The sequence below is a fragment of the Athene cunicularia genome, assembly GCF_003259725.1.
Source record: "Athene cunicularia isolate RWA chromosome 4 unlocalized genomic scaffold, athCun1 chr4_part2, whole genome shotgun sequence".
In the NCBI taxonomy this organism is placed as follows: Eukaryota; Metazoa; Chordata; class Aves; order Strigiformes; family Strigidae; genus Athene; species Athene cunicularia.
In genome coordinates, this window is record NW_020799099.1 from 33,700,118 (window position 1) to 33,726,739 (window position 26,622).

Genomic DNA, 26,622 nt, shown 5'->3' on the forward strand with positions numbered 1-26,622 from the left:
AGCTGGAAAGCTGTCATCTGACCGCTACAGCTGAAACTTGGCGGGATGAATCACGGGATTGGAGCGCTGCAGTTGATGACTAAAAACTGCTCAGGAGGAGCAGGCGGGGAAGGAAAGATGCTACATTAAAAAATGAATTGATCGCACAGTGCTTTTCTTGAAATAGCAATGCACACGTTGAGAGCTTATGGGGAAAAGTAGAGACCAAGCCAACGAAGGAAACCTCCTGGCTGGTGTTTAGTACAGACCACGTATCAAAGGGAGGACGTTGATGAACTTTGTTACTTCAACTACAGGAAGCATCACACTTGCACGCTTTGATTCTACTAGGGGCCTTCAGCCACGCTGACAGCTACTGGAAAAGATGATTTTTAAAGGTCCCTTCCAACCCAAACCATTATATGATTCTAAAACAAGTTTCTTGTGCTCCAGGAGGGAGAAGCTGGAGGTGATGTTCTGCAGACCTGATAGCTGAGGTGTGAGATGAGCAATAGCTCCATTGGGTAGCCTTGTCTATTTGTCACAGGAAAGTCAGGAAAAAAATTAAGTATGCCTCTGTATGATAAAGCCAGTATCTGAGAGAGTTTGAAGGTCTTGCTATATTAAAGTACATAACGGGTACTGATTTTATTCTAGAATTATTTTGAGAATACTTTGCATTAGGTAGATAATGCTCTGTAAATGCTGTGGAATTCACACACCAAAGAATAATAAAAATTATCTAATAAAAGGTACCAAAGAGTTTTGTGGTATTCAAAGCCTGGTCAGTTGTGCTTGGTGCTGAAGAGCATCAGGTGTTTTCCTGGTTCCCACTGTTGGCTGTAAATCCTCAGGGCACGTACTGATCAATGCCTAGCATATAAAATTAGCTGATGCTCTTAACTGCAGTGTGGTACTTAGTGTGAGAGAGGGGGCTATGTATTGAAAGGCTTTGATGGACTAATGCCTCGATCTCTTGTACTCAGTAAGTTCATTATCCTTTCTGAACAGGATACAAGGGAGCTTCCAGAAGTCAGTCAAGATGAATATGGTGAAGAGGATCATGGGCCGGCCCCGGCAGGAGGAGTGTAGTCCCCAGGATAACGCACTGGGCTTGATGCATCTGCGTCGCCTCTTCACGGAGCTCTGTCATCCTCCACGGCACATGACCCAGAAAGAACAAGAAGAAAAACTTTACATGATGTTGCCAGTGTTTAACAGGGTAAGCTAGAGAATCTGCAAGAGATGTTTTTTTCATTTGAATCGACTGCTTGTATTTTGTATTCCCAAGGCCTTTGATTCTGTTGGCATCCCTTCAGTTTTCCCCTTCTCCTTGCGTAGCATTGTGTTAGTGGAGAAACCATTAGAGATTTCCTTCTATTACCGCTTTTTCTGAAGTGCAATGCATAGTTGTATGTAGACTGTCACGGAGATTTTCTGCAGAGCTTGCTGTTATTACAGAGTCATCCCATTTCCAACCTAAACTTACTTGTACTAAGTTTATACCCACGTGTTTGTGTGACAGCAGTGTCCTTGAGTCTAAATAACTCTTCTCCCTTCTTCACATTTATTGTACTGATGCATATTTAGAGATAACAATCATAATATCTCCTGACAGAGTTGGTTGGTTTTCCTAGGCTACGAGCTGAACAATTTTAATCTCCTCTTGTGAGAACTTCTCTGTATTCTCATTGCCCTTGTAGGCCTTTCCCTATGTATTGAGTCTGAATGCCTCTCCTTGGACAAGGGGGGTTTTGAACAAGCAATCTGTAGGGAAGATTTAATAGCCACTTGTACAGTGCTGTTCATATTTCACCACTCCCTTGTGTTCAGGCCTGAGATTTTGTTTGAAGGCAGGACTGTGATGACTGTCACTGGAATTAAGAGGAGCTAAATCCTCCTGATGTCCTGTGTCACTCAGTTGTTCTGCCACTTCACTGTGAATAATGTTTGATGGTAATTTTAGGGTCTTGAAAGAGCAATAGGTACAGATGGTACAGATCTAGCTGTCCTTTTTTTTTTTTTTTTTTCCCTTTTCTTTTTCCTTTTCCTGCTATGACCTGAACCCTTGCTCCTGAAGCTCTTCTTGGGTGATGGGGATTTGTGCTTGTATATGCTACCATGGAGAACTGGAAGCATCCAAAAACTAAAATGAAGTTGATAGGAAAATCAACTCAGCTTTCTGTTTCTGTAGATTGATGTTTTGTTTAAAGTGTGGCTTATGGCATTAGATATTGAACTCCTTACATGTTACGTAGAAAAATTAATCCTAGTCAAGACATAGTATTAATAAGATTTTAAGTCTACTAGGGAGCATGCTTTAGTGGATAGATCCCCTAAATGTGCTGTTGCCCTAGGTCTTAGTCTTAGTTCTACTGGTAACCTGTTGTGTGAGTTTGGGAGAAGTAAGCTCAGTTCATCTGCTTCCTCTTTAGTTTATCTGCTTGGATTGTATGCCCTTCAGTTATGGACTTTCTTAATTAAATTAGCACAATGGAATCTTAATCTTGGTTTGAGCCCGTGAAGATTATTTTGATGCAGTTATGCTTAGAAATCTCCCTCTGGTGGTTACAGGTGGCTGATGCTTCTGATAAAGGGAACGTACCCACTATAGCTGCTTAAGTACTTGTAATCGGCGGGTGGGGACGTTTTTTCCTGGCCCTTGTGGTAGTTACTTGTGGTGGCGTCGTATCTGTGGACATGGCAATTGGTAGTACAACTGGGTTTAAGAAAAACTAGTGCAGCAGTGCATGTCCTATTTCTGTACAACAGTTTAAAGAAGTAATTCGATTAGACTTCAGAGATGAAAAAAACCCAAAACTTTTTAATGTACTTGTTGTTTCTCCCTTCTCTCTTTTCTGCCTTTCTTAACCTTTTTTTTTTTTTTTTCCTCCTTTACACTGTTTGGCTCTGTCCTAATTCTCTGTCCCTCCACTTGACTATGTTGAAGCCTAGTTGTAGTTGGCCTATGTCTTTGCACCATTTTTTCTCTCTCATTGTCCTTTATTCAGCTGGTGTATTGAAGCAGTCTGAAAAACAAATCAATAGTCTCAAGTTTTCTTCTTACTCTGTCAGAATCAGCTCTTGCCTAACTAGTCTCAGGTGCCATTTAGATTTTGTGAAAAGATTGATGGTTTCTGCTATTTTCATCTGTACAAATACATTTTGGCTAGTGTTTTCTCCTACATTCCAGTTTTTCCCTTACCACAGATATTTCCTTCCCCAGGGTTCCCATGTCTCTTTTCTCTTCTTCACAGAGTCCATCTAATTTTGTGGATGGGCTCTTCTCCGTTAAATCCTAGTGATTCTTTTGTTCCCTCCTTTACTGAAGTGAACTTGATACTGAAGACGTATTCTTCTGTGCTAGCCGAGTGTTTTGCTTTTGGATCCTACCTGTGGTTGTGTGTCTTCCTCTTTCCTCTTGTTTCCTTGTTTGGTTTTCATATAAGTATTCTCAAACTCTGGCAGTTTTTAATCTGTGACCTTCTTGGAGTTGTTTTTCTTGCCACAAATGTTGCTGGATGTTGTCACTTCAGTTTCCAGCCTCTGTAAAATCTTAGCCTGACAGGTTGTGGGAAGAACGTATTGTTTGTGCCCTTTTGCTTCCTTTTTTTCAGTCCCTGGTAACGATTATCAGTCGTCATCGAACTGTTAGCGTAGCACAAACAAACCTAATTTCTCTTGATCAGTCAGGTCTCATCTGGCGCTATTACAGGGGGATTTTTTTCCTTGCATTTCATATGATGTTACATACAGTTGTGATGTCATCTGTTTATTTCTACTTCCACAGCTTACCTTTTTAGGTTCCCGATCAATGCCACCTTCTTTTGGGGCTTACATAATACGAGTTTGCTGTGACTTTCTTGCCTTATCTAGTTTGGTGTCTTCTGGAGTATCAACTGTCTGTTGTACAGCTTATCTTGGAGCCATCCTGCTAGCTTGGTAACTCTGCAAGTCAGAGTAAGAAAGACTCTGAAACTGATTGGAACAAAAAATAGAGCAGGAGAAATAATTCATTTTCCGAAGAGCCTTATATGAGATTTTCAGTGAGAGATACGGTCGATCTTGGTTCACTCAAAATGCTGAGATGACTTTCCTCTGAGACCTGCTTTTACTGACAGGAAATGCTAAAAGATTGCTAGAAGTTCCTTTTTGAAAATGTTCTTGTTTCTCAAACATAGTGCTTAGCTGCAAATGTTTTAAGCTATCAGGTAATAACTTGATTCAAATTCAGACTCTGAATCCCTCAGTTACTTTGCATAGTTACGTGTATTGAACAGGCTTAAGTGAGATTGAGTACTTTTTGTATTACTGCCTTAAGCAAAGTCCGTAATGGTGAACCGTGGAAGCATTATCTGTTGCAAGATTGGGAATGTCTGTGTTAGGAGGAGAAAACCCCAAATAAATTATGGAGCTCAGATCAAGACTTCTGTACCACTCCTCGATGTGTACTTCAGAATGTCTCTGGTACAGAGTTGTGAGCTTTTGGAAGTGGGAGCTGCATATGTTTGGGTGGAAACTGGGAGTGTGTGTGTGAGAGAGAGAGGGAGAGAAATCCAGGAAATAGTTCTGGAAGAAGCATGATTTTTGCTGAATGCACAGATCTCTAGAGTGAGGAAAGTAAATCCAGAAGAGCTAAAGCATTCTTCACTTTGCTTTATAGATACAGCACTTCTCAAACACGCTGTAGTTTAAACATCTTGCTAGTTCTGGTAACAAGTGGGTTTACAGACCATTTCTGTTTCCTCATTGTTCAGGGAGGCTTATGAAATGATGAATCACATAGTAATGACAAGCTAAATCGGTGCATAATGAACAAAAGATTGGCCCTCTGGAAGAGTACTCAAAAGGTTCCTTTCAGAGTTCAGTGCTCTACCAGTGCAGTAGTAACGCTTTTGCAGTTTGTGAGAAAGTGCATGGAGTAATAAAGAGGCTGGTTTTGAATAACTGGTACATTGTTTACATTTTCTTGAAAAAGCCTTGCTTTCCCTTATGAATAAGATGGTTTACTGGTACAGTGCCTCATATCCCATTTCTGGTTTTTGCTACCACCATTAGTCAAAGAGTATATCAATATCCAATGCAGGTGCTCTATTCTACATAGTGCAAACTTGGTTATGGGGTAACTAATTGAAAACCAGTTCACCTCAGTCAACCTTTTGCTATAACTGTGAGCTCTCTGCATTTCATGGGACCTGCTGAAAACTCTAGGCAAGCTCAGGACAGGTACCAGGGCTATTAGATTTTTTTTTTTTTTTTTTTTTTTTAGAGAACTTTAAACAGTTAATGATGGCAAGATGCTCTGCCAACGTGTATTCTAGTCTAGAGAATCTTGCTTATGTTATGTCAGTGAACACTCAAGCCTCAAGGCCCTCTTCCTTTCTTACACCTTTGTGGAAGTTAAAGGCTCTCCATGAACTGGGTGCTGGTGCAGACAACTGCAAAAGGAGGTCTTGTAAAAGGTTTAGAGAAATCTGGATTGTCTGTACTGGGAGTGCTGCGTACTCTGTAATCCAAATGAGGGGTGTTTTTCTTGGTCTCTTGAAAAAAATTGTCTGCCTGTAATGTCTGGGCTCGTGTTTGCTTTCTTTATTGATAATGGTAATTTTCTGTAGGAGAAATGCTTACATTTTTGGTGAAAAATATTTTTATTGTAAGGAAACTGAGTGTTCAATTTCAACGTTGGTATTTCTGGCTCAGTTTCATCATGACTTTGCAATGCCGAGTAGACAGGAAAAATATTTTTGGCTGTTCTGTAACATGCCAGAGCAATTGATACTAAGGGGAGTAAGAAGTCAAACTTAGACAAAGGTTATTCTGTCTCCTGCCTTTTAAGTTTTCTTCAGCAAATTTGGGGTTCCGAGGTGTGTTGGTACCGCAGTTACCTTGCATCCTTACTGGCTGTAATATTGTGGATTTCACTGGGTGTCCCTGGATGTAAGAGTTACCTCACTCAAGTATGTCAGCAGCTCACCTGTAATGGTGTAACTGGGTCACCCAGGGAAAGAAGACGAGGGTGAAGCAGCTGTTGAGTTCAAATCAATTGTACTGCTGTAGATCACATCCTCTTTCTGAGAGGTGAGCATAACGTGTTGAACTAAAGTCCTGTTAGAAAAGTTCTGTAACCTGTTACGCTTCCTGGCTCATCGGTGAAAACTCCTGGAGGTTAGCTGGGAGGGAGAAAAATGTAAAGGAGCAGAGAGGTATTGAGACTGTTCAGGTGGTGAGCAGGCTGTTCTGTTTTTTCAGCACTGACAGGAGTGATGATAGCAGAATTTGGATTGCATGCTTTATTTGATAATGAACGTCGTGGTTTTACTGTGACCGTTTTAGTGCACAGTTTGTATCAGAAGTGTGGATGGAGATTTGTTTTTATGTGTAGCCTTGAATGAAAAGTAAATTACCTCAACAACTAGCTAATCCATTTTGAGATAACGTCACGTTCTGTAGTTTAGTGCAGTACTACAGAGTTAACACGTTTCTCCCTGTTAAATGTGTTTCAGTAAATGATTTAATAACCAAATTAATGCTTAAGTGACAATTTCTAAAACAAAAATCCCTAGTAACTACTGCTGTTGTGTTCAGGAGGATCTCAAGAGAGGAGAGTAAGGCCTTGGGGTGCCAGCAACGTGGGAGGTTTCCTGATATTGTCAGTTTATCGAGGGAAGGTTTAACAAGGCCGTTCTACTTCCTAGTCCCTTCTAGATTTCATACACATTGTTCTGTATGTGCAGTTCACCCCAGGGGATGTTTAGGTGCAGCAGATCGTAAAGGAGTTGGTCCTAAAAGCAGGACTCTTGCTAGAGAACATGCTCTGGTATCTCGTCTTCACCCCATTATGTGCAATATCAGCCCTTTGGGGCTCTGTGGGGTTTTCATCTTGCAAGAAAACTTGCGATTTCCATTTTCCTCTTCTTTTGTCACATCCTACCTCCCTGAACGATGACATAATTTCAGTTGTGAATATATCTTGGAGCATGCATTGTGAAAGCCAGTACAGTGATGAATACTGCAGCAGGAAAACAAAAACGTGTAATCTCCATAGTAATACTCCTTCTTTGCAAAGGAAGATGGTAGTTCGTAGTGATCCTTGTAAGCTGAATTACTTTTTGATACATCCGTTTTTCTCTTGTTTTAGGTGTTTGGAAATGCTCCTCCAAGTACAATGACAGAAAAATTTTCTGACCTCCTGCAGTTTACTACTCAAGTGTCCCGATTGATGGTGACGGAAATTCGACGGAGAGCTTCGAATAAGTCCACAGGTATTGGATGGGGCACAAGCTTGGGCTTTGAGATGTGCATCGTGAATTTTGGATCAGTCAGAATACTATGAGCTACCATCCACAGCAGCTGTGCAGGCTCAGAAATTGAAGTCTTCACAGTGGAAATGTGTGGCCTTATGTTTGTTTGGGCTGAGAGGAGGAGGAGGAGGCTAGAGTTTTTCTCTCCAGGTTACAGAGAAAACTGAATTCCACCAATTGATAACACATCAAAGAGAGAGGAGTGAGCTAAGTTGCATCACCTGCTAGTAGAAGGAGACCAAAAATGTGCATGTGCATAGCTGCTGTATCTTGCCTGACTGGTTGGTGGTGTGTTTTGTCCCTTGGATATGTTAACATTCCAAACCCATGCATTTTAGTTTAGCTGTTGGCCTGGAAGCTAATAAGTTGTGAAAGTACAGCAAGTCCCACATCTGGACCAATACCGCTAGCTCTAGAAAAATGTTAGTGGACCCCTCTTTTGCCCTGTTTATTAAATGTCAGGGTGAGGTTTGGTTCTGTTGAACCCTGGATGTGTCAGAAGCTGACCACGTGCTGGGATCTGCATAACTGAGAACAGTGTACCAAGAAGTCATGTTTCATTATCTTTCCTCTCTGATTTCCTCTTCTGAAGCGGAGCACTTCTGAGAAGTATCAAGTTTTTGTCTGCTAGATAATTTTAAGATCTCTACTGGCTTCTCAGTTTGGATTTAGTGGTAAATAAGGAAATAGCGGGCTGGAAAAGGCTGTGCAAATTATTACGCATGAAGTCAGGAGTCACAAACTGTGCCAATTACAATTTCTTTCCATTTTAAGTAGAGTGACTAACAGTGAAACATTCCAGATGGCTAAACAGATATCATAGACAAAACCTGTTCTCTATGGGTAAACAGGCGCAAAACATCTTTTCTTTGGTTATTTAGGGGAAATGAATGTCCAACAGCCGTGCTGGCAGAATGGTGGTGTTCATTTGACCTTTTTTTATGGGGAACATCTGTTATGCCTGCTAGTCAGTTGGATTCTGCTAAGAACGGCCATTTTTGTGTGTTTATTACTTAAGCCATACCTCTGCTTGTTGCTCCGAGATAATCCAGTTGTCATCCTTGAAACCTCACAAGTCAGAGCCAGATTTTTTTGTTGGTGGTTGGTTTTGGGGTTTTCTTGTTTTCTGCCCCACTTGGAAGCTTAACCACAATGACTTAAAAGACAGTTTGGTATTTTCTAAGCTTTAATATAACAAGTACCAACATCTTTATTAAAACAGTCATTTTTCCTCAGTTACCAAGATTCCTATTACTTTTCAGACCTCGTGTAAGAAGGCCTGGTAGGTCTATGTTCTACAGTTGCGTTGTGACTCTTGGTGGGACCAGGAAGTTGCAGTTTGCTCTCCAAGAATGACCAATGAACAAGGTGTTAAAACTCACAGTTTGCAGACTTCTTTGAGCAAGATACACATTTCCTGCAATACTGAAAGCAATAATAGAAATTTTTGGCTTTTGAGAACATGCTTTATGTTAGAGGTATAATATTGTGTCTGTGGATTGTGAAGGTTCTTGCTTTTTTTTTTTTTAAAAAAAACCAACTTCCATTCCTTTTGTGCACCAAACAAAAAGATACAGCATATCTTAATTAATAGCTATTAACAGGTAATTATATCTCCCAGCATGTTTTTAAAAGTGAAAAACTTCAGTAACAGCTATATGCAGGAAATGTCTCTGGTAATGTCCAAGTGCAGATTCTTGATGGTGTGAAGTCAACAAAATGTCTGAGCTTGTGTTAGAGACAAGCTTTCCATACAAATGTTATCAAAAGTCAACTGTAGATAGTTAACGAAGGGCAAGAAATTTTATAATAACTTGCTTTCTGCCTATAAAGAGGCAAATGCATTGGCAGTATTTTACAGTTGGGAATGTGATACGATTAAATCTTACCTGTTGGTGTGGTGGGATTTTTTTTGGTTGGTTCTCTCTGCCTTCATCTCCTAATGGAGCACAGGGCAATTTTTTTCATCAGGCCTTTGAATATTTATGCTAATCACTATGTGAGTAACACCTGCCATCGTGGAGGCATATCTCAGTTATTCTTGGCAGATTGTAGTAGTTTTCTACTACTCTAGAACAGCATTTCGTGATTCAGTAGTAACTGTGCCAGCGCCCTATCTGAAGTAGTCTCTGAACATTGCCATTGTAGTTACATGTTCAACTACAGTTTCAACTAATTTCTCTATGGATGTAACCTTGAAGTAAGAAAAATGAAGCAGTTACAATCGAGTTAAATTATCTTGTATGCCTCAGTCTTTGCTGTACAACAGTGGCAGCTTGCAGGTGACAGCCATAGCCATATCTATGAGGATTAGTGCATCTTCCCCTTGCCCTGCTCTATCTAGTCTGTTTTTGAAGGTGGTGGGGTCGTGGTTGAGATGGCTGTATACATTTGAGATTTGTAGCTGCCAAATTTTCCACAAATAAATCCAGTTTTGTGTCTGAATTGATCAAAAACTTTTGGTGGTACTATGTTAAACTATATGTTCAAGCATCTATTTCTAGCGTAGTTTTAATTCTGAAATGAACTTTTCTTTGGGAGCAAGTGCATCTGGCTCAGGGCTGAAAAAGACTTCTTAAGGGACAGGGAGAGCTGGAATCTTGGTAGAATAAATCTGGCTACTAATGGCTATGTTGGCTACTGCTGCTGGAGGGGAAGAAACACTATTATTTCATGTATTTTTCAAAAGATGTATGCTGGATGCAACTTCTTGATCCATGATTTTGCAGATATTTCCACCTCTTGTCCTAGAGTGTTTGACACATCATCATAATTTCAACCAACTGCAAAGGTAAGCTTACAGCAGGGTAGGTTAGTTCAGACGGTTCCTCTGGTACGGCCAGCAGGACTTGGGTGTCGTTTCAGGGGATCTAGCCGGGCTGGCACATGGTGGAGTGTGATCCCCAAAGTCCCCTCTGCGGAGGTGGTTGGTGTGCAGGTAGGAGGGAAAGCTGCTCTCTCAGTGCCACAGGTGTCGTGAGCTGAATAGCCTGGGGCCTTTTGGTTTATTATTTCAGTAAGTACCTGTACCTCGTACATGAGAAATAGGTTCATGTTGCAAACTTAAAGGTAAGCGCATAAAGCTGGCCTCCCCCCATCAAACTGTGAACCCCCGTAACTGAGGGGTGAGTTCCTGGCCATGCTCACTGACAAACAGAACAGAGTACACCTTTCTCTTTCACTCTTAACAGCTTCTCAAATTTTCAGCAGTTGAGGGTGTGCAAACCTCATATCTTGTAGTGGTAATTCCATGTTTACTAAAGTTGGTTTCTAACTTATGTTGTCTGCATCTCAAGCACAGCAAATGACATACCGGCAGCTCCTGTTATTTAATGTGTAAGAATATATAAACACTTGATATCACATGGAGGTTCAGAAGGATTCACCTTAGTGATGGAAAATCCTACAATCCCCAGTCAGAATATGAACGAGTGTTTGTAGAGAAAAATCTGTTGAAAACTCTTCGGAAGGGTAGAAAGTTGAAGAATGAGAAAGAAAAAGGGTTCATCACAGGGCTGGAATATTTTAACCTCCTTTCAAGGTCAGTTTCAAAATTGGGGATTTTTTTTATGATCTCATGTGCAATAGTCTGTGTGCATCACTGTTTTATGCACCTTTAAAAATCAATTTAGTTGTGTCTTGCTTCATTGATTTCAGTCAATGTTTCATTCCATATTTGCTACATTCTCCGTATGTATTTGGCTCATTTTGTACTATTTAATGCTAAATTTATTTTACCATACCTCTAGACTGTTCAACTAATCAATTCTACCTCCAAAACCAGCATTTTCAGTTATTGTTTATATCCTCTGAATGTTGTGATGATTTGGTCTTACGCATTTCTTTTTTCTGTTTGGTAGAGTTTTTGGGTGCCCCCCCCCCCTTCTTTCTCCATTTCTTTAACAGATCTGCTGAAAGACTGTCATTATCTGATCTTCAAACCACTTTGGGAGACCAAATTGATAAACGTTCTTCATCATAAAGTTTAACCATGGCAGAAAACCACATAAGTGGTTTGTATTTGGTCTCTGACAATGACTACTTTTGTTCTTTTTAAAGTTCCATTGGTCTGCAGACTCTGTTTTTATTGTTCATTTTTACTGCAGTTAACCTCTGTCCCATTAACAGAACTAATTTTATGTTTGTCTTAAATACGCAAGAGTTAGTGTTATTTGTTATCTCACGTTTTGGATAAGTTACTCATGGCAGTTAAAGGAAGCCTCTTATCTTCTACTACTAAGTAGCTTTTCACGTTCCTCCCATAATGTAGTCTGAAGTTTTCCTGATAGTGTTATTTTGTGGTGTCTACTCTTGGAGGAGTTGAGGATCTTTTTGCTAAAATAAGTGGACTTCGGGGCTCCTATCAGACTTTTTTGGTACGTTAGTTAACTTCTGTTGAGAAAAAGAGTGTGTTGGAAATGATCTCACATGCTGTGACATGTGTCTTGTCTTTTTCATTACACGTATGTGTTTTTCCTGTCCTGTGGGTGACTTTGCTTTGCAAGGTGATTCTGTTTTGAATTTATTGAAACTCCTCTGACGGGGAAGCAGTTTCCTATCAGCTGCTCATCAAGAGTCGGTTCTGATCAACAACTACTTGTGACTTTTCGTTAACCTTCAATTTATTTTTGATGCTCTTTACCAGATCTTATGCAAGGCAAGCGTAGTGCCATGTAGTGCCCTTCCAAGAGATCCTAGAATGTCTGTGTTTTTGTTGTGGTTTTGTTGTGGGTTTTTTTTTTTTTTTTTTTTTTTTTTTTTTTTTTTTTTTTTTTTTTTTTTTTTTTAGTGAGGCTAAATGCTGACACAGTTGCGTTGATCTTTGGATGAGCAGCTCTCCGTTTCTGCACACTGCAAAGGCATCAGCTACTTTGTATCTGCGGCATGTGACAACAGCACTGTGCTGTTCCTGATGAGTGAAAGAAGACTTTGTGCCATCCCAGTTTTTGTTTGGGCTGATACTTCTCTCTCACTATCTAGGCAGTTGGAATAGTTCATATTAACTCTTAAGTATCTGGCTGTGTTTCCAGGCATTCCCCATGGGAACAGTTCATATTAACTCTTAAGTATCTGGCTGTGTTTCCAGGCATTCCCCATGAGTAGTACTAGAGACTTCTTGAAGGCTTCATTAGAAAAGGTGTCCCTGACTTCAACTTGCTCCCCAGCACCCCCCTGGTGCACCCACCCATATCTCCCACTCCACCCATCTCCCCTTTTGGCATATGCACAGATACTTTTTTGCTAATACTCCACTCTAGGATAAGAAGAAACTGGACAAAAGCCTGATGACACTATTATATGATGTTCATGGTACTAGAACATCTAACTGAAAGCTTCACATACTGAATTGGTCCTTTGTGCTGTTGCTACAGGCAATAACATTGCTTGTAATGCAGCGCTGCTTTTTGCTAGCAGTCCGAATGGGTCTGATTCCATTGCTCTCTATCTGCTGCTTTTCTGAAGCCCAGGATGCAAAGCACCCATGACATCTCTTACGTATGAAGCAAATACTGGTGTTTTATTCTACCAAGCCTCTATCCCATACGTACTGAATCCATGCTGAAAAATCTGACTACATGTAACCACATAATCATGGTGATATCTATGCATATGTGCTTGCACAGTTGTCAAGATATATATATATATACACTTACATAATATTTTATAGGTTTTCCTCTCTGCCCTTTTGCTGGTTTTACTAGCTAGCATATCCCAGTCTTAGATTTTATGGTTTGTTCTGCAGAAGCTGAAGGGCTAAGGATATCTGGGTGGGGCACATAGAGGATATTAAAAAGATGACTTGAGCACTTCAAAACCGGGGGAAAAGTACAAGAAATAAATTAAGATCAGTGCTGATGATAGAAATTAATCTTAAATGATAGTGCTATCAAATTTGCTCAGAGCAGATGACAAGAGAACTTCCTGCGCTTAAAATGCTGTCTGTGATTTAGGTAGTGCTTAATTAAGACTGACACTTTTGAAACTGTTATTTATAATGTTCAACTGCTATGCCATTTAGGATGCCAGCAGCGTGACAACTTGATCAGGAACATCTGCTTAACCCCTGAGTCTCACTTTTAAGGATGACTAAAAAGAGCCCCCATTCCACAGGTGGCTTTTGGAGACGATGCCCAAAGGGGTACGCTTACAGCCTGTTTGGTACCAGTCGTTACCTGCTTACAGTCAGAGACTGACTGCCCGGCTATGGGGTCAGATAGAAGGAGAACAGGCCCATTAAATTGCACCTAATTCTGGGCTGACGAGGCACTGTGGAAACAGCGCGTGCTTTAGACGTGCTTGGCACTCAGAATTTAGGAAAGAGGCTTTTTCTGGGAATTCTGGCATTTTACATGTGGCTCTAGCATAGGATCTGTGGCTGTGGCAAGGCTGCTGTGCTTTCTAAGATGGTCTGCTCGTACACCCAACCATCCAGCCAGTGGTTTTGGAAGGTGAAAGTGCCCACTGGGTACTTCAGGTCAGCATGCTGGGGAGTTGTGGCGTGTCTGCCTTTGTGTGACTTTTAGAAATTGCCTCACCTTTCATCTTGGTATTTCAAGGTTTAATTTTTTTCAGTCAGTCTCATGCAGGGATTTAGTAGGTGCTTCTCCTTACTTCAGCACCAGAATTGGAAAAGCCAGTCATTTATACAAAAACCTGTTACGGGAGTAAGGTTGAAAAACAAAACCATAGTAAAATAGCCATTGCAGAAATGAACCAAATTCAGGTTTTGACCTTAAATATCTCCCTCTTTATCTATCTTCTAGGATTATAGCTATAAAAGTGTTTCTGGGCTTTAGAGAAAAATACATCCTCTTTGCACTGGAAGGGAAGGAAGCAGACACCTTCATGGGTGACATGCAATCCATGGGTGACCAGTGAGATATCAACTAGACCTTTTCTAGTGTGAGAGAAAATCGTAGAATAGGAGAGGTCTCTTGTCTGACCTCCTGCTCGCAGCCAAACCAGCTGTGAGATGGGACCAGGTTGCATAGGGCTTGATCTGTCTTGAAGACAGTTGTGTCTGGAAGATGGCACGGCCCCTCTGGGCCTGATTTCAGTGCACCTCTGTCCTTAGAGTGGGAGGAAATTTCTCCATATATGCGGTCTGAACCTCTCTTGATTTAAGCCTGTTGTCTCTCGTCCTCCCACCATGCTGTGCTGCGAATTGCCCAGCGATAGCTCCCCCCACCGCGGGTGCTGAGGCTGCTCTTGGGTGCCCCTCAGGCTGTCCCCTCTCCTAGCTGAGCAAGTCCTGGCTCCTCAGCCTCTCACAGGGTTGCTGCTCCAACCCCCAAACATCTTGGTGGTCCTCAGCTGAATTCCAGGGCAGGGGGGGAGTCCCCGGGATCCCTGGAGGGGTTGAAGAGTGGGGCTGACCCAGCACTGAGGGATCTGGGGGAGTTGGGAACGGTCAGGGTGAGGGTCATGGTTGGGCTGGAGAAGCTTCAAGGGCTTTTCCAACCCAGATGATTCTGCAGTTCCTGTTGATAATTGTCCTCCTTGTATTTCATTGGGACTGAAACTGGATGTAGCGTTCCATGTGTGATCTAACGACTGTTAGGCAGAAGGGGGGCAACCGCTTCATCTATCAGCTGTCTTCCTGCTGATAAAAGTGTTTTTTGACTTCTGTTACGTGGAATCACCAGTGGCTGATGGCTTTGGCTCTATATGGTGGTAGTATCTCTTGGGAAAAGTCAATGGTAGGAGTGTAAAGCAAACAACCATAGACATCTTCTAGAATCATCTACTTTGCAGGTTTACTAGTCCAGCTCTGCTTACAGGCTGGTGCTCCAGAAAATTATCTTGTCGGTGTACTCAGGGCTAGCAGTTTGATAAGTACTTTGCCATATAAAATGTGTTTACTTTAGAACAAACTCCTTCACAGGTATGTGCTGGGGAATCTTGACAGCAGATGAAGCAAACAAACCAAGATGGGATTATTCTTCAGTTGCTGATTTATTCCTCCATTAGTTCCTTTTTTAAGCAGTATTAGGCACATTCCTTTTCTGTCCTAGTTGACACTAAAAGCACTGAAGATGGCTGATACGCATTTATTAATGAAAAATGATTATAGATTTCCCTTAAGGGTAATGGGCAGTCATCATGGGCATTATAGGTTTCTTAACATAAGTGTGTATTCAGACGGCAGTGAAATAGAATTGCATTTTCTGTTGATCTATTTATTGAGGTGGATAACTTGTTTACTAGGCTGAATGTTTATCTTTGGCTCTGACTGATACACAAGAGCTTCTGATCTCAGAAGTGGTCCCTGGATCATAAGAATTAGCCATAAGTCGTTAGCATTTTCATTTTCCAAAAGATGTAGGATGGGGATGTAGTGGTTGCTGATTTTAGTCTTAATTTAACTTTTTGTTCCCGTTTTTTATTCCTTCTGTCTTTCTGCACCTCTCCTTCCCTCCAATCTTTTTCCATTATCCTCTCTACTGTTGCAGTGTGCAGTAGGTTTTTTTTTTTTAATAAATTGAATATCAGCTTTTCCCACCGAGAGCATTAAGTGATGGTGTCTTCATGTCTCTGGAGAAGAGTATGTTGTATTTGAATAAAGCAAAAATACTCAAGCAAAAGTTGCTGCATGTTACTGAAGTCTGTGTGCTGGTTGAAAGGATGATGCATGACCTAAAAATGTACTTTTTGTAGCTTTGCTAGTGTTAAAGCTGAGTATGTGTAGAAGACTGGAATTTGAGTCTGGGGAGCATAGGCCTAATCCTGGTCCTTTTTTGCAAGTGGTGCTGCAGAGGTGAATTCATGCTCAGTGCTTGGTACTGCTGAGGGGACATGTCCCCTTCTGCAGACTATCAGACTGAATTCTTAGTGCTTTTTTTTTTTTTTTCCTTAATTGCGCCCCCCCCACCCCCCTCCCCTACAGAGGCTGCAAGTCGTGCCATAGTCCAGTTTCTGGAGGTCAATCAAAGTGAAGAAGCAAGTAGAGGTTGGATGCTGCTCACCACAATCAATTTACTAGCTTCATCAGGACAGGTTAGTCTTTAACAGCAAGACTAAAAATACGTTGTGGGGTGGGAGAGACAAAAGCAATAAAATAATGAACGGCATGAATGTTTACTAAAGGATGTTGTAACTGTATTCTGCTTTATTTGTTAAGGTCCTTTTTTTTTTGTTATACTGCCACAGAACTTCTGCTTTAGCTCCTTGTGGTTTCAGCCGCAAAAAAAAAAAAAAAAAATCATCATTGTTTTGTAACTTTAATTTGTAATGTTCTTTTGAATTACACATGTAAATTTTACTGTTCCCCAAAGGCCTCTCTCGCATGCTGCTGCTCAGTGCCCTGAGAGATGCATGTCATGTGGAGTACCTAAATCACTCGGGCTCTGAACTTCGGCTCCCCGTTTCAAGGAGGGCAACAGCAGCCGCAGTGATGAGCGAGTGGTATCGGGAATCTTTACTGCCTCTGCTTTTAGTGCTGCCCTCCATCAGAGAGCTGAGCTCTGGACAGTTGTGTGGTTTGCTCTTTTTTGCTCTTATCTGCCTTTGGAATTCAGCACGTCATCTTCTCTGTGTTTAGTATGTCATCACTCTCCACCCAATTTGCCTTTTCTTCCCACTGATGCTTTCATGTTTTTACTACCTTTCTCCTCATGCCTGCTTGTACCTTCTTGCCAAGCGAGAGCATAAATTGAAAAGCCCTCTTCGCACTCCCGTTGCTACTGCTCCAAAGAATAGATAGCTAATGAGGGCTTGGGTGAAGGTCTTGTAATTAACTTGTAAGCTGTTGGCAGAGACTGTCAGTTTTTGTTTCTGTCCCGTGCAGTGACTGCTCTGAACTGTGGCTGTTAAAAGCTGTTGTCATGTAAATAAATTATGATCCTATTTTTAAGGCTACTGTTTAGGTAGGCGTTCAAGAATAGATGGTGAATCTGTGCTGCTGTGTGGACACCTCACCAAGAACCAGCATTTGAGTCAACTGCATTATAGGAGCGTGACTTTTGCATATAGCAATATGCTGAACTGTTTTTTTTGCTTTGTTTTCTTTTTCCTCAGAAAACTGTGGACTGCATGACTACAATGTCGGTGCCTTCCACACTTGTTAAATGTCTGTATCTGTTTTTTGACCTTCCACATGTACCTGAGGTAGTTGGAGGAGCACAGAATGAACTACCTCTCGCAGAGCGCCGAGCACTGCTACAGAAAGTCTTTGTACAGGTAAGAAAGGGAAAACATGTCATGGAATTCCAGAGGAATGAAATGCTTCATGTCAGAAAAGTCCAGAAACTTCTCACTTGAACCAGGTTTTGCTCTTTCTTGATTCTTCACCAATGGATGGCTCAGAGTAAGATGGATTGCTCGGCAAGCACAGTCAAGGTTAGATTTTCCCTCTCCCTGTGGTTTTTGTTATTGGCAAATATCTCCTCCCTAAAAATACATGCAACTGCTCCATGCAGCTGCTTAAAAGGAGCAACATGTTTACCATTACTCTGTTTTAATCTAACTGATCCTAGTCTTTGGTATCTTTGACCATTACTGATTCAAGTAGACATAGTAAAAACCATTAGTATTGATAATAATCTATGAGTTAATTTAGCATACGCTATTTTCTATTTAATTATGGAAATAAATCATGAATATGGAAAAAATTTAAATATGGGAACAGTCTAAGCTTGCAGTTACTATTACAGTAACCCAGAATCCTCCAGAATTCCCTTGGAGACCAAGGACTCCAACCGACTCGCTCCTGCTTTTTGGAGTTTCAGTTGGAGATCTTGCAAAGACATTCCCATACGTTCTCCTGATGCAACTTTTAGAAGGAGCTGACAGTTACTGTTAGAAAGGGGTCGGTGGTCATACTGCCAGTTTCCACGTGCAAATTGGATGCATCTCTATGTAGGGTTATTGTAGCCATGTATGCAAAGCCATGTTGGCCTAGCAGCCATCACATCCTTCAGGGATTTGAATGCAGTGCTAAGATTTGTAAGTATAACATTTGAGAGGCATTTTGGTACCTGCCCCACAGAAATAAGATTAACCTTATTCCCACAATTAGCCCCAGTGTCTGCCCAGTAACAGTCACTATATGAGAACATACCCATTTGCCTTTTTTTTTTTAAATCTCAGTACTACTGGCTGTCTTCCAGAGCAGAAATCATGATGTGTTCTGAGTTGTGTTGTAGAAATTGCTTTGCTGTGTTTCAGTCAGCAGAGTTAATAAATGATCAGTGTTACCACATGGGGTCTTCCCCAATATACTACTCTGCCCTGCTGCAGCATTTAGACCTGTAAATTAGGTAACTAGCAGATTCTTCAGGCATGGAATAACCTGGTATCCATACAAGTATCTGTGTCAGGCTGAGAGAATTAAACTCTGCTGCTCATCTTTTGCTAGTCACTTCAAACTGAACTGGGACTTGAAATAACCGTGTGTTGAACAACTTTATCTTCAAATTACAGAAACAATCCACAAAGGGAAAACAGCGTGTTGCTTTTTTTTTTAAATTTATATGCTAAATGCAAGACTGTTTTGCCTTTTACTAAGTCTAGGCAAAAATAGCAACGATCGGGGTATTAACGCTAGATGTTTAATGACTTATTATTTCAGATCTTAGTAAAATTGTGCAGTTTTGTGTCCCCGGCGGAGGAACTGGCTCAAAAGGATGATCTCCAGCTTCTATTCAGTGCAATAACCTCATGGTGCCCTCCCTATAATCTGCCTTGGAGGAAAAGTGCAGGGGAAGTACTAATGACCATATCGCGTCATGGCCTTAGTGTCAATGTAGTCAAATATATTCATGGTACGTGTCTTTATCCAATATTATTTATTGGGTTTTTTCTGTTCTTCTTTCATAGTTTTCTTCGTTAGGAAATAGGAATGAAAATAATAGGTCAGGGAAAGCTTCAAGTCTGGCTTTTTTTATTTGGACGTGAAAGTGTCTACATATAGGGAAAACTTAAGAGCGCTTGTGTTTTGTCCTGAGTCTGCCTCATCCATGTTTCAGTTTAGATTGGAGGATAGAGTATCTCACGTGTTTTGGTGTACAGTTTCTGATGAGCAAAAGGAAAGGCTTTTGGCAAATTCAGTAACTGCCTCTATTGAAAAATATTCACTGAGAAGATGCAGAAGTTTGTCATTTTTGCTGTGAGCATTAATTCTTAACAGGAGTTAGTTTTCAGTTCTGCATTTAAGTTGGCCCCTTGTGGAAGTGCGAGGCAAGCTAGCAGTGCCCTGTTGGCAGCTGCTTGTCTGTGTAGTGCTCAAGCTGACAATAAAAGTCTAGAGCCATCCGAGGAAGCTGCAGGAAGAGAAGCCATCTCCGTATGTTTTGCTGATGTGGTTTGAGCCATTAGAAGCCCATGAAAGCAGCTTCCCTGTAGTAAGTACTGGTGCATTACACAAACCAGGGAGAGTTAGTTTAGATGTGCTGAGAGAAGATTCTTTCTCCCTGACATTTTTATGGGGCCATGGGCCCAGCGCCAGGCCCAGAGGGAATGGCCTCAAGCTGCCCAGGGCAGGGTCAGGCTGGCTCTGAGGAAGGATTTCTTTGCAGAAGGGGCTGTTGGGTGTTGGAATGGGCTGCCCAGGGCAGGGGGGAGTCCCCGGGATCCTTGGAGGGGTTGAAGAGTCAGGCTGACCCAGTGCTGAGGGATCTGGGGGAGTTGGGAACGGTCAGTGTGAGGTTCATGGTTGGGCTGGAGGAGCTCCAAGGGCGGGCTTTTCCAACCGAGGTGATTCTGGGATTCTGTGATCTTGTTTTTGTGGGAAGAGGCTGGGTGAGACTGTTATACCCACCACTGATTTGTCGTGTGCTCTCCATTCCCCAGGACACTGGGGGTGGCATAGCACTGGAAATACTCGAGGGGCCATGGTGTGTGAGCACAGAAACATTTGAGTGCAAACCTGCAGGTGCTGAGCGATGGGACAGCTGACTGCCTTCCTTCCCCGTGGTCTGGCCCAGCTTCCCTGTGGGGTCCCCAACCCAAGGATGTTGTCTCTAGGGCCTGGCCCAGGGAGACTCCCCTGCACTTGGCTGAGACCCACACCTGTGCCTGAAGGAGACCGTCTCTCAGTACTGGTACTCCTCGAAAGCTGAGAGCCTGTGTCACAACCAAGTGCAGAGATTTTGGGATGCTGCTGGATGAGTTTGCAGCCCCTACGTTTTTCCTGTTGTCTGAGTGAGTAGATTGCAGACTGTTCATCCAGCTTGTGTTTCTTCTGCTGGGCCCTTGGTTTCCCCACCTTGCCACTGAGCTTACAGATTGCAGGTTTTGTACATCCTGAAGGCCAAAATAAAATCATCTTGTGGGCTTAATACAGCCTGCGAGCCACCACATGACTGAAGCAGCCAGAATAATTCCATTTTCTCTCCTGTCCTTTTTTGAGACAAATAGCATCCTGACTGTTTCAGGCATGGCAACTGTAGCATACAGGGGTATTTCTGTAGCTGGTTGTGGATTTTGATAGCTAATATAAGCAGTACTTTGTTCACTGTGCAAATTTACAAGGGACTGGTTTATGGTCTGCTTAGCAAGGGCAGCTGCCGAGGTAGTTCACGACAAAAACTTTGTGAGAGGAAAGCGAGATGAGAACCAGTGTTGGAGAGGTTATTACGTGCCTGAGAGCAGCTTTGCATATGAAATACTCATGTTGCATTAAAACTGCATGGGTGTTTAGTTATATAGGATTCAAGGTAGGAAATTCGGTAGAATATGTGTTTCTAATATTACATTTAGGGCTTTTAGACTGAAGGACCACTTAAAAGAATTTGTAATTTCTAAACTGAAACAACTGCTGAAGTGAACTAAGATTGTTATCGTACATTTTAGCAGTGTACACCTACTGGGAAAAAAAGAAATCCACAGCTTCCTCGTTCCCTGGAAAGCAAGTAGTTACAAGGCTCCACAAAACCATTTTGAGTTTATGAAATATGTTGCTCTGCTCTCTTATACTTCACAGAAAATTTCAGTCCGTGTTTTTTCTTGTGCTAGCAGTGCGTTTCCAGTTCCAGTCAGAAAGATATGACTGTACAGTGTCACTTGGAAGAACAGAATAGTCATCAGTTAAATAGGACTTAAAAGGTGATAGGTATTTTGTGTGCATCTGTAACAGCTTTCTGGTAGGTTTTCGATGAGTGCAGGTGGTGTAACTGTGAAAATGTTATGAAGCGTAACAAAGAATATAGTTGAGTTTTGACTGTGTCACTTGGCATATTGCAGCTACTACCACTATGTCTTCTCTATGGGTTTGGTCCACAAAGGAGTGAGGCTGGTGTATCAAAAGATGTTTTAGGGTCTTCAAAAAGTGAAATAAAGTATTTAAAAGTTTTCATTCCCTCTTGATTAAAAAAAAATGAACCTGACATAAGAGATAACAACATCTGTCATGAGGCTCATCTCATATTCAGGGAAAAAGTTAACATGCATTAGCATATGCAGAGGAGCATCCTTTATCTCGTGCTTTGATTTGATCTCTGGGAAATTTTGTTCCCAGTCTAGCTAGAAAGGTTTGTGCTTGTCTTGTGTATGCTGCGAAGATAAAATAGCAGATATTTGAAGGGAGCACCTTTAAAACAGGAGTGCAACCTAAAATCTGACTACGGCTTTGGGAAAGCTTTTTGCAGCTGACCGGTGACCTGATGGCGTGAGAGAGGTATGTGGAGTGAGAGAAGCTGTCTCTCCTTGATCAGGATTTATTGGGCAAGCAAATACGCCAGCCATAGAAATGCTAACCGGAGTAGCGATAATATGACGTCGTGTAAAGGGTTATGTGTAGGGTTTCACCTAGCATCAGTAACAGTTTAAGTCGGTGCTTTGTATAACTTTGTGTTTTAAAAGAAAAAGATGTTTTAGAATTATTTACAGTTGCTGCATTTGTCTTTTTATTCCGCTGATTTATGAGGTCAAACTTTTTAAGTGAAAAAACAATATTTGTATACAGTCTTCTCCTTACAAGAGTAAAGATTATAAAAGGGAGGAAGGGGTTGGCAAAAAGAAATCAGGGTTGAGGTCCAAATCCTACTTTTCTTCAAGTGCTTTGTGATCTTAAATGTGATGAGATAGTTAAATAACACTTACCTGATTGCTATGGTTCTTGTACTAGTTATGCTTCTTGCCATGATTAATGTCAGTAAAATCCTAAATGTCTTAATTGCAATTCTTTTCAGAAAAGGAATGTTTGTCCACGTGTGTTCAGAACATGCAGCAGTCTGATGACCTTTCTCCCCTAGAAATAGTTGAGATGTTTGCTGGACTTTCTTGTTTTCTCAAAGACTCCAGTGATGTATCCCAGACGTTGTTGGATGATTTTAGGATATGGCAAGGATACAACTTCCTCTGTGACCTCCTCCTCAGGTATGCAGAAGTGCTTGAAGGAACGCAGACAGATCACTGTGACGTTTTTCTGAAAATATCTTTTAATAAAGAATAGATTTGAACAAATAAGTGATTATTGGTGGTTATGAAATGAAGGTATTAGGACCAAAACATGGAATTACATGCTTCTCTCCCTTTATGAAACTACATTGTTTAACTTTCTATTCATCGGTACTGGTTTATTAATAAATGTTTCTGTATCTGCTAAGAAAGCAGATTCCTAAAAACAACCATTACAAAAAATTTAGAAAGAACTCAGAAAATAAAGTTTTGGCTGATTTGAGGGTTTGGTTTGGTAATGAAAACATCTGCTCAAGCAGAACTTGGATGTATGATCCATCCATGTTTATATTTCCTTTGGTGAAAGAAACTTCAGTTTTCTTTCTCAGTCAGCAAATCGGTGTCTGCTGCATTATTTGTGTAAAATTTGTGGTCAGTCTGTCTTGCTTTGTTTGGATATGAAGTTCTGAAGAACCATGCTTAGCTGTTGAAATGTGTATGTGTTTTACAAATCCATGACAGAAACTGGGGAATTTTGTCTTATGAGTGTACACTTCATGAAGTATACTCAGGTCAAAGACTCTCAGAAACAAGTGCTGTCATGGCCATTGACGAGAAGTGTTAATGTTGTTGTCTCCCTCTTTGAAGCCATTCATTTTGGGTGCTAGGATGCTAGGTTTTGGCACCCAAATATTTGAAATAAATTTTTCTACTACGTGGTATGTTTTGGGATTTTCTGTTTGGTTGGTTCTTTTAAATGAATGCCAGACATAAACACAGCATTTTAAATTCTTAATCACAGTTAAAATTATTCATAATTATCTTCGGTGTCACAAAAGCTGAAATGTGTTAAGGAATTGTTACTGTTCTTGTAGTGTAAATGATGGTTTTGAGTATATTTACTAATGCATTCATTCAAAGCCAACCCGTTCAAACCCAGCAGTTTTCCAGAAACTGTGGTATTTGAGGGGAACATGCTGTCACTGTGGTTTCATTTTCATTTATGAAAATGATCCTTTGTAGATCAAGTGTTTTAAACTCTCTTCTGAGCTTGCTCATCCTTTAAATCAGAAAGTGGGGGAACCTGCCAGAGGTATAGGAATGTTGGATTGGAGAAGGAGAGCACCTGGGTTCTTGAGTTGACATCAGTAAAGTTTAAAAGTGTACATTATCCTGACTTCTTCCCGGTGTGGCTCTAGAAAACGTGCTAAGATTCTTGTAGAAACGCCCGGGATCAGGTGAACAGTGCACATCAGTTTGTGGTGTGTTTGTTAGCGATTAGTGTATTGTGGAGGAGGTGTAAGGTGGCTCAAAACACAGTTGTTGTTTTGATGGCCTTGCTGTTTCTTGTAAGATTTAGTTTACTTGATCTTCAAATCAAAACATAGTTTCTTTCAAAAAAATTATCATCTTGGACAAGCCTGCATATTGGTCAGTGATGAGCAACAGTAACATGTTTTTCCTGGAAGTATTTTGGCTCACACCTACAGAGTTCAGCTCTGTGGCACTGTTGTGAAGACGACTAAACAGTGGATGTCAGGCTGCAGAGAAGAAAGGCTTTGGAGCTGGTAATGCAGATGGATGTGTGGAGAAGATGACTTAATAACTAATTGCAGGAGGTCCATGAGGACCAAAGTGTGTAATTTCATTTCGATGACTTGAAAAGGTGGGGGGTGTGGAGAGTGAGTAGAATGGCAGTGGGTGAGCTGAGTGCTTCTGTAACAGCTGTGTGAAGGACTTCAGCCACATGACTGACTGAGGAGAGGATGGAGGATGCAGAACGAGCTGCCTCTGAGGGTTCCCATGGTCACTTGTCTACAAAAAGAAGCACAATACAGCTCGCGTTGTGTGAACGAATAGGCCATTGTGGTCCCCAGCTTCCTCACAAGATCTATAGAGACTGTAGACTTAGAAAGTAATTAAATGTGGTTTAGTTCTTGGTGAGGTAGAAGGGAAATGAGGATTGTTCTGGGGTTCAGAGTCAGTTTTTAGGGTTTGATCTGATGGTGTGTTGCTGGCAGGAAACAATGGTTGGAATGGAATGTAGGAATTTCCATCCTCTTGCATTCAGAGGTCTGTAGTTGTAATGAGGATCCTTCTAAGTGTTAAACTTCTTCTAAGATACCATTTCATTAGCATATTAACTCTCAAAGTGGCAGATAAAATCTAGCAAGTTAATTATGGATTTATTTAATGCCAAACTGTATAGGTATTTTCCTATCCAATAACTTCATGTTTGTAAGAGGATTTCAAAAGTAATTTTCGTGTCTGTGCTGCTTTTCAGCAGACTGAGTTCAAAGAAAGATTTATGAGGTGAAGTTCTATGGCAAATAAATGGATGCTCTCATAAATCCAATAATGTTTGACTGACTTAATGGTATGAAATATCAACAGAGAACTTATAAAATACTTTGGGAACAGAGCAGTAGAATTGTGGCCTCTAAATTAGAATAAAATGGAAGAGATATCTTATTATTAAAGTGATTTGAGTTGGAAGTAAACTGGGGCTTCTAACTTGATCTGTTGTCTTTTCTTTAGATTAGAACAGGCAAAAGAGGCTGAATCTAAGGATGCTTTGAAGGACTTAGTTAATTTGATAACTTCCTTAACAACATACGGTGTCAATGAATTAAAGCCAGCTGGTGTTACCACCGGAGTACCTTTCCTACTGCCTGGATTTGCAGTCCCGCAGCCTGCAGGCAAAGGTGAGTCTGCTTTCGTTCTCCCTCTGCTTGGTTTGTTTTAAATGTAAACAACAAAATACAGAGAAGCTGTATACTACACAAAGCATTTACAGCGGAGTCTAGGTTCTTTTACTAAGATTGTAAGAACTTAGTTCTGTTGATCTCAGAGTTTCTCTTTTGGGGTTAGTAACCAAAGAAGAAAGTTCAGGGCTTTTGTCTTTGAGGACTAAAGGCTGAATCTAAGCTCGCTCTGCAAAGCTGACAGTTTCTACGTGGACACTTTAAGAGATTATCGTAATGGAGAGATACACTGATTTGACTTACAGTGTTTTAAGCTGCTCTTACTAAACTGATATGAAAAGCTGATGTGCTGGTTCGATTTTTTTTTTTTTTTTTTTTTTTCCTTTTTTTGTATCCAAATTTGCTTTCTGTTGGCTTTTGTCAGCTTGGGCAAGTGTAACTTGTAAGCTGAAATCTCTTGTTTCATCACCAGTGTTCAAGGAGTGGTGAAATCTGTGGTGTGTTTGCAACCACAGTCGATTATGATATGGAGATAAGGTTGAGGAAGTCTGAGGGCAGAAAGTGTTTTATAAAAAAAATACCCTTATTTTTCGCATCCTGTGTGTAAACTTAAATTTCAGGTTAAGTCTTGTATGTAACTTAAGGAGTTTGGAATTTAATAGTAACCGTGGAGCTAGTTTGGTACTTGGGCATTTTATGGTATTTATACTATAATATTAATATACCATGATATTAATACCAAGGATACAAGAAAATTTTTTGTGATAGGCATATATTTATAGATTTGTAGGCTAATGGTTTTACTTTCCCTGTTTCTCTTGTATTATCTAGGTTCCTTGGACAATGACTTCCTTTTTCTGATATTGAGAGAGTTCATTGTTCACGGGAATTGTTTTCCCTTTGCACTAAATTGAGAAAGGTGATAGTCACACTCAGAGCTTAATTTCTCCATGTTTTGATAATATTAATTTTTTCTTACAATAGCATGAGAGAACCATGGCCTATTGCAATCTCCAAACTAATTTTTAAATTTAATTTTCTGGTATTTGTCATGATATCTGTTTCTTTTACCTGCTTTTCATTACATTGGCAAGTTGTCTTTTTCCGAAGACCATATTAGCTCGTTTTCTTAATTGCTTCTATTTAAATCCCTATTAGTTCTTGAACTCTGAAGAGCTGGTTAAGATTTGGTTTCTTCAGGAGTCCTCGTAATAATCAAAGACTAATCTGCTTGATTGCCTGGAGCAACTGTTGATACTAAATTAGAATATAGATCTGTCACTATCTATGTTCCTGTCACA

The 26,622-nt window shown here is 40.8% G+C and overlaps 1 protein-coding gene across 4 annotated transcripts in view; it reads left to right on the top strand.

The window, feature by feature from the left end:
- WDFY3 (WD repeat and FYVE domain containing 3) overlaps positions 1–26,622 on the top strand; it is a 142,576-nt gene that overhangs the window by 20,023 nt on the left and 95,931 nt on the right. For all 4 annotated transcript variants that reach the window (XM_026847526.1, XM_026847528.1, XM_026847527.1 and 1 more), the window contains exons 2-8: positions 991–1,201; positions 7,118–7,241; positions 16,168–16,277; positions 17,298–17,459; positions 18,850–19,042; positions 22,409–22,595; positions 25,155–25,321. In XM_026847526.1, coding sequence (XP_026703327.1) covers positions 1,022–1,201; positions 7,118–7,241; positions 16,168–16,277; positions 17,298–17,459; positions 18,850–19,042; positions 22,409–22,595; positions 25,155–25,321 — 1,123 coding nt within the window. In that variant the 5' untranslated portion in view covers positions 991–1,021. The remainder of the gene's footprint in view (positions 1–990; positions 1,202–7,117; positions 7,242–16,167; positions 16,278–17,297; positions 17,460–18,849; positions 19,043–22,408; positions 22,596–25,154; positions 25,322–26,622) is intronic.